Raw genomic sequence first — 13,168 nt, 5'->3', positions numbered from 1 at the left:
CTTTTTTTTGTATATATTTCCATTTATTTACAAATTAAATATACCTTCCGGTAACCTGCCTCACCCAATTTGATACGGAGCCGCTATTTTTAGACCTTTTAGCCAGAGCCTCCTTCAGCAGCTAGCCATCAGAAGCTAACCAGCTAATTAGCTACTAGCTATTTCGTCATTGTCAGCCACTGCTAGCGGCCTTTACCTTCGGCACAGACACCAGACGCTTTATTCAACTTGCCAGCCTGCCAGTATCGGACTGTTTTCTCCACTACAATGCCAGATTCCTGCCGTAAGTCCTGGACCATTACTCCTGATCATCACAGCTAGCTAGCTGCCACCGAGTGGCCCAGCACGGAAGCTAGCTATGAGCCAGGCCCACCTCCCGGCCCGCTCAGTGATCACTCGGCTACACAGCTGATGCCGCCAGGACTCTTCCCGGACTCTTTCCCAACACGGCTAGAATTCCACTACTCCACCGGATCCTTGCTGTAAACTCTGGACCTTCGCACCGGGTCATCACTGCTAGCTAGCTACTACCGAGTGGCTATAGTGGCTAACTCCCCTGCCCCGAAGCTAGCACCAGTTAGCCGCGAGCCAGGTGCATCTCCCGGTGTTAAAGGAATATAACAATTCCTATATGTGTTCATTAACCAATTCAATTGAAATCACTCGTGTCTGTTTCTAAGAATTTGTAAGATCCTTATTTGCATAAAATAGACAGAGACCAGTCTACCAAAATTAGACAATAGCATTTATTCTCGAGAGCGCTGGTCCTAATACAATGTACATTGGTTTATATACCTCACATTTCGTCATAAATGTCTCTCTTCCTCTTGGATACAATGGCAATATAGTTCACAAGCCTTCCCACATTGTCTGCCACCTGTTAAACAATCTACTACAAGCCCAAGGTCTCCCCCCTCCCTGGGTAGGGACAGAATGTCCTGTAAGGAACACAGTATTCCAGCCGGTCTGACGATAGCTCCATTCGTTTCTAACAAGGAACAGAAAGTCCTTGTTCTGATTTTTGACTAAAACTACACACATTATTCAGTATTATGATTATAATAAGATTCATACATTCATACAGTAACATAGTAGTATTCTGTTTAGTTATAATTCTAAGTTAAATGTATACATAATTTAGTCATTATTCATAAAAATCCCATAACACCCGGGTAGCAAACAAAATTACTACAACCACAATACCTCTTTTGGCCTGGACCCTTTGTCGACACGAAGCCCCGCCGTTCCACCACGACTGGTCTGCCAACATAACTCCATCCGCTGTGCCCCCAACCAGCCTTTGTCGGACGTCGGAGCAGGCGCATCTACTAGCTCCGGCCTGTTAACTTTAAACGCTGTGTCTCCCGCTTGCTAGGTAGTAACGACTACCCAGCGGCTTCCCTGTTTCATCTATTGCTGTTCACTGGACCCTATGATCAATTGGCTGATGCCTGCTGGACTGTTCATTAATCACGGTACTCCATTCTGTTTTTTTTGTTTATCTGTCGTTCCCAGCCTCGAACTATGAGTAGTTAACTGACCCTCTCTGCCCATTCATCGCTATTTTACTTGTTGTTGTCTTAGCTGAGTAGCTGTTATTGTCTTACCTGTTGTTGTCTTAGCTAGCTCTCCCAATCAACACCTGTAATTGCTTTATGCCTTGCTTTATGTCTCTCTCAAATGTCAATATGCCTTGTATATTGTTGTTTAGGATAGTTATCATTGTTTTAGTTTACTGCAGAGCCTCTAGTCCCACTCAACATGCCTCAGATAACTCCTTTGTCCCACCTCCCACACATGTGGTGACCTTACCCAGCACAACTAGTATGTCCAGAGATGCAACCTCTCTTATCATCACAAAATGCCTGGGTTTACCTCCACTGTACCGACATGCCACCATACCCCTGTCTGTACACTATGCCCCGAATCTATTCTACCACATCCAGAAATCTGCTCCTTTTATTCTCTGTCGCCAATGCACTAGACCAGTTTTGATAGCCTAAAAGCCGTACCCTTATCCTACTCCTCTTCTGTTCCTCGGGTGATGTGGAGGTTAACTCAGGCCCTGCGTGTCCCCAGGCACTCTCATTTGTTGACTTCTGTAACCGAAAAAGCTTTGGTTTCATGCATGTCAACATCAGAAGTCTCCTCCCTAAGTTTGTTTTACTCACTGCTTTAGCACACTTAGCCAACCCTGATGTCCATGCCATGTCTGAATCCTGGTTTAGGAAGGCCACCAAATATTCTGAGATTTCCATCCCCAACTACAACATTTTCCATGAAGATAGAACTGCCAAAGGGGGAGGAGTTGCAATCTACTGCAAAGATAGCTTGAAAGGTTCTGTGATACTTTCCAGGTCTATGCCCAAACAGTTCGAGCTTCTAATTTAAACAATTAATCTCTCCAAAAATAAGTCTCTCACTGTTGCCGCCTGTTATTATAGACCGCCCTCAGCTCCCAGCTGTACCCTGGACACCATATGTGAATTGATTGCCCCTCATCAATCTTCAGAGTTCGTTCTGTTAGGTGACCTAAACTGGGGTATGTGTAACACCCCAGCAGTCCTACAATCTAAGATAGATGCCCTCAATCTCACACAAATTATCATGGAACCCACCAGGTACAACCCTAAATCCGTCAACTTTGGCACCCTCATAGATATTATGACCAACTTGCCCTCCAAATACACCTCTGCTGTTATAGGTCCGCGGTCAAACGACCAACCCTCATCACTGTCAAACGCTCCCTAAAACACTTCTGTGAGCAGGCCTTTCTAATCGACCTGGCCCGGGAATCCTGGAAGGATATTGACCTCATCACATCAGTCGAGGATGCCTTGTCATTTTTAAAAGTAATTTCCTCACCATCTAAAATAAGCATGCCCCTTTCAAAAAATGTAGAACTAAGAACAGATATAGCCCTTGGCTCACTCCAGACCTGACTGCCCTCGACCAGCACAAAAACATCCTGTGGTGGACTGCACTAGCATCGAATCGTCCCCGCGATATGCAAGCGGATGGACCTTCAGGGGACGTCGCGATGGAGGAGCCTGTTGAAACCCCCTCTGGCGGATTACATCGGTAGACCAGTCGTGATGGATCGGCGGGCTCGGCGTCGGCAGTAAAAGGGGTCCAGGCTAATTGGCAAAGTAGGTATTGTAGCCCAAGGAGTGGCTGATGGACCTCTTCAGCTAAGAGGGGCCTAGCACGAGGCTAGTTCCAGGCTAACTGGTGCTTGCTTCTGGACAGAGAAGTTAGCCACTCGGATAGCAGCTAGCTAGCTGCGATGATCCAGGTGAAAAGGTACAGAGCTTGCGGTAGGAATCCAGAGATGTGGAGATTTGGTGGAGAAAAGCAGTCTAGTATGCTCTGGGTTGAATCGCGCTGTGCAGACTGGCAGGAGTGGACCGGGCTAAGGTTAGCTGATGACCGCTAGCAGTGGCTAACTGACTACTAGCTAGTAGTTGGGGGTTCCGATTCTAAAGTATAGAAAATAGCAGATCCATACCAAATTGGGTGAGGCGGGTTGCAGAAGAGTATGTTGAATTTTAATTTAAAAATATAAAAAATATATACGAAATATATACGAAGGAAAAAAATATATATACACGGGACACGAAAAGACAAGACATCTGAACTGCTGCGCCATCTTGGAGATTAAACGTAGCAAGCATGCCGGCAGACTCGGAAGACTCTGCTGAGAGCAACAGTCTCGAATTATCTTGGGATTCAACAAAGTTTTGGTCATCCTTCTTGCCTCTCGGCCGGAGGTCCATGGCTCTTTGGGAAGGTATGTAAAATTTCAAGAACTTTGAATGTTTCTTCCAGTGTAGTTGCAAAAACCATCAACCGCTATGATGAAACTGGCTCTCACGAGGACCGCCACAGGAAAGGAAGACCCAGAGTTATCCATACTGCAGAGGATAAGTTCATTAGAGTTAAATGCACCTCAGATTGCATCCCAAATAAATGCTTCACAGAGTTCAAGTAACAGACACATCTAAACATCAAGGAGACTGTTCAGAGGACACTGCATGAATCAGGCCTTCATGGTCAAATTGCTGCAAAGAAACCACTTCTAAAGGACACCAATAAGAAGAAGAGACTTGCTTGGGCCAAGAAACATAAACAATGAAAATTAGACCAGTGGAAATCTGTCTTTTAGGTTGATGAGTCCAAATTTGAGATTCTGGTTCCAACCGCTGTGTCTTTGTGAGATGCAGATTAGGTGAACAGATGATCTCTGCATGTGTGGTTCCGACCGTGAAGCATGGAAGAGGTGTGAAGAGGTGTGATGGAAGAGGTGTGATGGTGTGTGGGTGTTTTGTTGGTGACACTGTAGGTGATTTATTTACAATTTAAGGCACACTTAACCAGCATGGCTACCACAGCATTCTGTAGAAATATGCAATTTTATCTGGTTTGCGTTTAGTGGGACTATTATTTGTTTTTCAACAGGACAATGACAAAATACAGCTCCATGCTGTGTAAGGGCTACTTGACCAAGAAAGAGAGTGATGGAGTGCTGCATCAGATGACCTGGCCTCCACAATCACCAGACCTCAACCCAATTGAGATGGTTTGGGATGAGTTGGACTGCAGAGTGAAGGAAAAGCAGCCAACAAATGCTCAGCATATGTGGGAACTCCTTTAAGACTGTTGGAAAAGCATTATAGGTGAAGCTGGTTGAGAGAATGCCAAGAGTGTGCAAAGCTGTCATCAAAGCAAAGGGTGGATACTTTGAAGAATCTGAAATCTAAAATAGATATTTTGATTTGTATTTTGGTTACTACATGATTCTATATGTGTTATTTCATAGTTTTGATGTCTTCACTATTATTCTACAATGTAGAAAATAGTACAAACAAAGAAAAATCATTGAATGATTAGGTGTGTCCAAACGTTTGACTGGCACTGTGTGTGTATTTATATATATATTTGTTTAATAATAATCTTAATATGTCACAAATTTGAGTATTCTGTGTGATAATTTGGTGTGTCTAAAAGTGTCAATGGTGTTACTCTATTTAAATTAAGGGAAATTAAATTGTGAGCCAAATTATAAATCATATGTCATTAGAAATGAAGGACCTTATATTTAAGCATCTGGGGATTCCATTTTTTTTTTATCCTTAGTTTACATATAATGTGTCATCAAAAAGTTATTAAGCTGCCTTATTAGTTTATTTAAAATGAGAAGATTTACCCAAAGACATTGAAATCAAGAAAAATGTAGATTTTTTTCCTCTCCCCAAAATGCTATTCCCAAAAGCCACCTCAATCTAAGAATGACCATAGAGGTCTCTAGTTGGATATAATCCATTTTTGCCAAAGTTCTCAACTGGGTGGGGATTCCTATGAGTTGGGAGTGATCAGCCAATGATCAGCGCATTGGCTTCTTCTTCAAATTGGGTTGCCTGATTTGTAAATGGGTTTAAGCTGTATCACTGCCATTTAGTGGCCAAAATACTTGAACGACACAATATTTGGTTCAGGACACCAGCACTGCAGGTGGCGTTAAATTACCATTATAAGCTTTATTCTTTTTTTAACACAAAATAAGGAAATTGACTACTTCAAAATGGAGATAGCCTCAATGTTGCTGCCTATGCTGTCTTAGATGCCATAGTAGGACAGATACAGTATATTACAAAAGCATCCATCCATACAAGGCCTAATACAACATTTTGTGCAGTGTGTTTATGTGTGTGTGTTTTTTATATTTTCTTAAACTTTATTTAACTAGGCAAGTCAGTTAAGAACAAATTCTTATTTTCAATGACGGCCTAGGAACAGTGGGTTAACTGCCTGTTCAGGGGAAGAACGACAGATTTGTACCTTGTCAGCTCGGGGGTTTGAACTTGCAACCTTCCGGTTACTAGTCCAACGCGCTAACCACTAGGCTGCCGTGTGTGTGTGTGTGTGTGTGTGTGTGTGTGTGTGTGTGTGTGTGTGTGTGTGTGTGTGTGTGTGTGTGTGTGTGTGTGTGTGTGTGTGTGTGTGTGTGTGTGTGTGTGTGTGTGTGTGTGTGTGTGTGTGTGTGTGTGTAAAAAGAAAAAGGCATATTTCCTCTCGACCATGAACAGTAAAGTAAACTTTATATTTGTTGCGTCAGCCGTCGTGCATCTTAAAACACTGTTGCACACTCAATAAAGATTCAAGGGTTAGCAATCACAGCACAAGTGATTTTGGCCTTGTTCTCTGTACTTGCTTTTAACACACACAAGCACAAACACACACACACACACACACACACACTGGGGGGAGATGTTTGTGGGTTAATAACTCCTTCTCTGATCAAGGTAGAGGAAACGGGTTGTTATTAAGACCAGCGCCCAAACATTCCTCCAGGAATTGGGTTTGTGAGCCGTGGGGTACACATAATATGGCCCTGCACTGCGGACCAGCGTTACGAGATGCATTTAAGTAGGAAGAAGAAATAGAACAGAGGCTTGAAAATAAATACTTTATCTCTGCCTATAAATACTTTATCTGTGCCTATTTGAGCTTGACTGGCTTAATAACCGAATAGAAACTTCCCAAAATTGCAAACCCTGCCCATCTGGCACTCCAGGCAGACTCTAGCAAGAAACGTATTGCAATAAGTATTTCAAAATAGGTATTTGACCCAGGTCTGCTACAATGATACACATTGAGCTCTGAACAGCTTGTAGGATGAGAAAGCACACACACACGCACCAGAGGGGATTGGCGGGGGGGACTGGCTCTCCAGGAATGGGATTCGGAAGGAGATGGGTGCTCTCCTTGCGACCTCTGTGTCTCCGTTGTTAAGCAGCAGGTCCACGATCTCCTGGGTCCACGTGGTTCCTGAGAGACAGGAAAGGTAGAGGGGTCCATTGAAATATAATTACTAGAAGCCCCTCAGACCCCGGCAAGTTGACTGGAACATTCATGGGTACCGCCAACAGTCCACCTATCACGGATGATTGACTTGAATGAGAATGTCCATTCTAGTCATTTTATTTCTTTGGAATTTACATTACTCCAGGGGTATGCAGTGGACATTCCAAACCAGTGGCCAGTACAATGAATGTGTTCACCCACTCCAAAATACCCACATGAAAAAAATATTATATGGTGTAAATACTATAGTATTCACTGTAGTTTTTTTGCAGACTTTACTGTAGTATTCACTGTAGTGATTTTGCGGACATTCTGTTGTATTTACAGTTTACTATAGTTTAAATACTGTAGTAAAAAAACTGTAGTATATACTATATGAATTACTGTAGTGCTTTTTTGGACTGTGGTATACTGTAGTATTTATGTAGCATTTTGGCAGACTGTAGTATACTGTGTATTTTTTTGTGGACATTACTATAGTATTTACGATAGTGTTTTTGTTTTATTATCTTTGACATAGAAGTGGGGGCTTTAACCTTCAGGAAATGTACTGGACAAATACTAAAAGAGCCCATTTTCCATAACCTGTAGGTAGGACTGGGGTCTGAATGAACAGTTCAGAGCTTCTATTATTTTCTATAACCTGTAAGTAACACAATATATGGTCTATACTTGGCATATACAGGTAACTGCCAAAATAATGGAAACCCTTATGTAAATTAGGGATGTAAAGTATATTGAAAGCAGGTTCTTCCAGAGAGGTGTGGTTCCTGAGGTCATTAAGCAATCAACATCCCATCACACTTAGGGTCATGTCTAAAAATAGTCAGTGCTATCAGGGATCCTTGAGACATCCCTGCCCCAGTGGTGTAAAGTACTTAAGTAAAAATACTTTAAAGTACTACTTAAGTCGTTTTTTGGGGGAATCTGTACTTTACTTTACTATATTTTATTTTTGACTACTTTTACTTTTACTTCACTACATTCCTAAAGTAAATAATGTACTTTTTACTCTTTCCTTGACACCCAAAAGTACTTGTTACATTTTGAATTCTTAGCAGGACAGGAAACTGGTCCAATTCACGACCTAATCAAGAAAACATCCCTGGTCATCTCTACTGCCTCTGATCTGGCGGACTCACACAAATGCTTTGTTTGTAAATTATGTGTTGGAGTTTGCCCCTGGCTATCCGCAGGGGTGGATACGTTACTTTCTAAATGTAATCTTTACAGTTACTAGTTACCTGTCCAAAATTGCAATCAGTAATGAAACTTTTGGATTACCCAAACTCAGTAACATAATCTGATTACATTCGGTTACTTTTAGATTACTTTCCCATTAAGGGGCATTAGAAGAACAACAAAAATGTATGTTACCAATTGAACAACATCTATTGCAGGATAAATCAATGTTAAAGTTTACATAGCTGGCTAAATATAGATGTTCAATTTTTCTTTATGGGTTGTTTATGTAGGCTTCTTCTAACCCATTGCTTTCCACTACAAATAATAATACGATTAAATTATATCTTTACATTAAAAACCAAAGTCTATGAGAATTCCAGTCATTCCAAGAATAGGACCTGGAAATATGGAAGTATAGATTAGCGAAATTGTTTTTTTTAATCCCAAAACTAAGGACGCATTAGCCAGCCCTACTCTGTTGTTTATGATTTTGCTGTCATGGAGGACTAATTGATTGGGCTCATTGAGTTGAAAAAGAAATGCTGCGCTCACGCATGTTTTGAGTGCTACTGAAAAGTGCTATTTACATGTGAAAAATTAATGCTATATGCTGCATTTGCTATAGGCCGTTAAAAGGGCAAATCCACAGATGAAACACTAACAAAATCGTTGCCCCACCTCTGTTTTCGTAAAAAGCTGAGGGATGGGCCTGGAGAAATGTAGGATGAGACACATATTAATAGACAGATTAATAGACAGAGCTATGGATTCAAGGACTGATCATCCATGTTATCAAAAGTATTGTTTTAACCATGTTATGAGGCTGTACAGTGTTTGTTTACATTTACAATGTTTACAAACATTGGAGAAAAAACAAGCTTATATTTTGGGTAGTTTGACAGTTGAGCTAAGCTCATGAGACATTTATAAGTTATATTCTTCAATAATCTTCAATATATATATCCATCCATATATATATAAAATGTATTTGTCAAAAAATGTAACAACTACAGATTGCCCCTTTAACATCTTCGGGATAGGGGGCAGCATTTTCACTTTTTGATAAATAGCGTGCCCAAATTCAACTTCCTGTTACTCATCCCCAGAATATAAGATATGCATATTATTAGTAGATTTGGATAGAAAACACTCTGAAGTTTCTAAAACCCTTTGAATCATGTCGGTGAGTATAACAGAACTTATGTAGCAGGCAAAACCCAGAGAACAAACCATTCAGATTATTTTTTGAGGTGACTGTCTATTCAATGAGATTTCATTAGGAAACCAAATTTCTAAGGGACTTGTTTGCAGTTCCTACCGCTTCCACTGGATGTCACCAGTATTTAGAAATTGGTTGAGGTTATTCCTTTGTGTAATGAAGAAGTACGGCCATCTTGAATGAGTGTCACTTGAAGTGTACTTTTTGAGAGAAGCGCATGACTCGAAAAGTAGCGTCAGTTTGTTGTCTTCCTGTATTGAACACAGATCATCCCGTCTTCAATTTGATCGATTAATAACGTTTAAAAATATCTAAAGTTGTATTACAAAAGTAGTTTGAAATGTTTTGGCAAAGTTTACAGGTAACTTTTTAGATATTTTGTAGTGACGTTTCGCAAGTTGGAAGCTTTGTTTTTCTGGATCAAACGCGCCAAAGAAATTGACATTTTGGATATATATCGACGGAATTAATCGAACAAAAGGACCATTTGTAATGTTTATGGACATATTGGAGTGCCAACAAAAGAAGCTCGTCAAAGGTAAGGCATGATTTATATTTTATTTCTGCATTTTGTGTCGTGCCTGCAGGGTTGAAATATGCTACTCTCTCTTTGTTTACTGTTGTGCTATCATCAGATAATAGCATCTTATGCTTTTGCCGATAAGCCTATTTGAAATCTGATTCACAACGAGTGTAGCTTTAATTTGGTATCTTATTGTGTGATTTAATGAAAGTTTGATTTTATAGTATTTTATTTGAATTTGGCGCTCTGCATTTTCCCTGGCTATTGGCCAAGTGGGATGCAAGCGTCCCGCCTATCCCAGAGAGGTTTTAAGTCTGTCAAAAGTGTGCGAGTTTGAGTATGTTTCCATTAGGCCTGTGGATTTATTTTTTATTTATTAGCATGAATTAGATTGAGCAATAAAAGTCCACACTATGCAGCTGTTGCAAGAGCGCATTCATTGTCTACTGTTTAAAAAAAAAGATTGCAGTTTAAACTTCTTGAATTCAACCATTATTGGGTTCAAATACACATTTAGATTTGTGAACAGCCATCCACAACAACCACTATGTAAGGCACAAATAGCTACATGAGAGAGCTGCAGTGTGATTCACATCAATGCGCTTTGTAGATATCAATAATAAGTGATATCCATATCACCGTAGACTACACCACTGCTGTCATTCTTACCTCCAAGCGTTTATTTAAATTGGATCATCTTTGGATGCCAAGAGCAGTCGCACCATTGGAAGACATACCTTGGACTGTAGCCTAAAAAAGCCTGTTCCTGCGCTTTTCCCGTAATCGATCAATCACATTTGGTGTGTTCTCTGATGTGTTCAGACTCACTCGGGTGGAAAGAACTTAAATTTGTGCCTTTTTTCAATGCTGCTTTGAATGTCATTGAGAAAACAGAGAAGTGTCAAATATGTATTTCTCGCACTTAAAAGTAATCATTGAAGTAATCATCTCGTTTTTCAAACGTACCTGTGATCTGATTACAATATTTTTGCTGGTAATGTAACAGATTACAGTTACCGTTTTTTGTAATCCCTTACGTGTGACGGATTGCTTACTCACCATCCCTGGCTATCTGTAAATTAAAAAAAAAAAAAGAAAATCATGCTGTCTGGTTTGCTTAATATAAGGAATTTTAAATTATTTATACTTTTACTTTTGATACTTAAGTACATTTTATCAATTACATTTACTTTGATACTTAGGTATATTTGAAACCAATTACTTTTAGACTTTTACTCAAGTAGTATTTTACTGGGTGACTTTCCCTTTAACTTGAGTCATTTTCTATGAACATATCTTTACTTTTACTGCCCTAGACCCTAACCCTAACCTGGATGTACTGCCAAAATCTCTAGAACAACGTTGGAGGCAGTTTATGGTAGAGAAATGAACATTGAATTATCTGGCAACAATTCTGTTGGACATTCCTGTAGTCAGCATCCCAATTGCACGCTCCCTCAACATGAGATATCTGTGGCCTTGTGTTGTGTAATAAAACTGCACATTTTAGAGTGGCCATTTGTTGTCTCCAGCACAAGGTGCACCTGTGTAATGATCATGCTGTTTAATCAGCTTTTTGATATGCCACACCTGTCAGGTGGAAGGATAATCTTGGCAAATGAGAAATGCTCACTAACAGGGATGTAAACAAATGTGTGCTCAAAATGGGAACAACAATTTACATGTTGCGTTTTTGTATATTTGTTCAGTATAGAATCAATACCAAGGTGCATTGAAGCTGTTCTGGCTCATGGTGACCCAACGACCTATGAAGACACTTTATGTTGGTGTTTCCTTTATTTAGTCAGTTACCTGTATGTTTCTCACTTATGGGTGGCACAAATTGAGATATGGGGGAGGGAAATAGGCAGGGTATATGCAAATTAAATACTGTGGTATTACTATGATGTAGTTACTGTAGTTTTTCTGCGGACTGTAACATTACTGTAGTACAGTGTTATTCTTTTACCTATTTTACGTAGTAAGTACTACACAAGATCAAGGGATACTACAGTGTGAAGTATAGTATTGTACAGTATACTACAGAATCATATAGTAAATACTGTAGTATTCTATAGAAAAGTATTTTTTCATGTGGGTAGTCTTCTGTTGAGATACTGTAACTCCACGATGACCCAGGTTAAGAAGATCAAGCTATGAACCACAATCCAAAATCAATGAAAAGGATAAGCACCTTATTGTTTTCAGGATTCGCTGTGCTTATCTGGTTCATTCATTTTGGTTTGAGGCATGTAGCTAGCACAGGAGGCACCTTCATTTGGGAGGACGGGCTCATAGTAATGGCTGGAATGGAATTATTGGAACAGTATCAAACACATGATCTACATGCGTTTGACACCATTCCATTCACTCCATTCCAGCCATTATTATGTCCTCCCCTCACCAGCCTCCTGTGAAGCTAGCTCTAGACAAACAATGCCGTGGTGTGTGGACTCATCTTGGCGTTCGACTACTTTCAAGGTCTCAAAGTATCTGACAAACTTTGATTTCATATTTGTCCCTTTGATCTAGCCTGGTTAAACCAGCCTGAACCCTGTGACTGCATCATTCTGTGAGTGCAGTTTTCAGTCTGGTTAAACCAGGCTACCTTTAATCATCTGTGAATGCCAAAATCAATTATAAATAACCTCTTTCCAGTTACCTGCTTTCGGGTAGGTGGCAATGAGGAGATCAGAGGGATCGGGGCAGAAGGCCCCGATAGAGTCCCAGTTGTGGACAATGGGGCACATGAGAGGGACCCCTTGGATCTCGATCAGGGGAAAGCGGTGGAATGCGTCACCCGCTGCCGCGATGGCCTCGCTGTACGACAGCTCTTCTTTCCCAGACATGATCTCAAATTCCTCCACGAGGAAGCAGAACCACAAGCAGACCACAAGGAGACCAAGAACGTAAAAGTGTTTAAGTCCGGTATTCTGCTTATCTTCTTGGAGTGATTGGTCCTCTTTGTCAGTATGCACAGAAAGTTGACTTGCTTGTTCTTCTCTCTGTATCACTCTAGCTTTCTAACATCTCTCTCTCTCTCTCTATGCAAGATCTCTCACTTTTCTTTTGTTTATCCTAAATAGCTTTCTCTGTATCTCTTGACTGCTGAAGACGAGAAAAGCACAGAAGAGTATATGGCATCTGTCTCTACCTTAGCTGCTGTAGATTCCGGTGTCTGCTCTCAAACTAGTCTGTCTACTCTACCTCTCCTTGTTCTTATTCTCTCTCTCTCTCCCTCTCCCTCTCTCTTGCCCCCCCCCCTCTCTCTGTAATATTTGACTATATGATCTTACTCCCTTCTTACTATCCCTATCTCCTAGAATATTTGTCTAGGCCCAAAATGTTCTCTCCCTTCTCCGACTCTGTTTTTAACC

General features: G+C 40.7%; 1 protein-coding gene across 1 annotated transcript in view; it reads right to left on the bottom strand.

The window, feature by feature from the left end:
- The window catches only part of sult1st6 (sulfotransferase family 1, cytosolic sulfotransferase 6), a 31,279-nt gene extending 18,250 nt beyond the window's left edge, over positions 1–13,029 (bottom strand). Inside the window, exons 1-2 of the mRNA XM_029629727.2 lie at positions 12,454–13,029; positions 6,700–6,828 (exon numbers count right to left, since the gene is read on the bottom strand). Coding sequence (XP_029485587.1) covers positions 6,700–6,828; positions 12,454–12,640 — 316 coding nt within the window. The 5' untranslated portion in view covers positions 12,641–13,029. The remainder of the gene's footprint in view (positions 1–6,699; positions 6,829–12,453) is intronic.
- Between the last annotated feature and the right edge of the window lie 139 nt (positions 13,030–13,168).

This window comes from Oncorhynchus nerka, linkage group LG23, assembly GCF_034236695.1.
Source record: "Oncorhynchus nerka isolate Pitt River linkage group LG23, Oner_Uvic_2.0, whole genome shotgun sequence".
In the NCBI taxonomy this organism is placed as follows: Eukaryota; Metazoa; Chordata; class Actinopteri; order Salmoniformes; family Salmonidae; genus Oncorhynchus; species Oncorhynchus nerka.
This window is presented reverse-complemented; position numbering and strand designations above follow the sequence as displayed.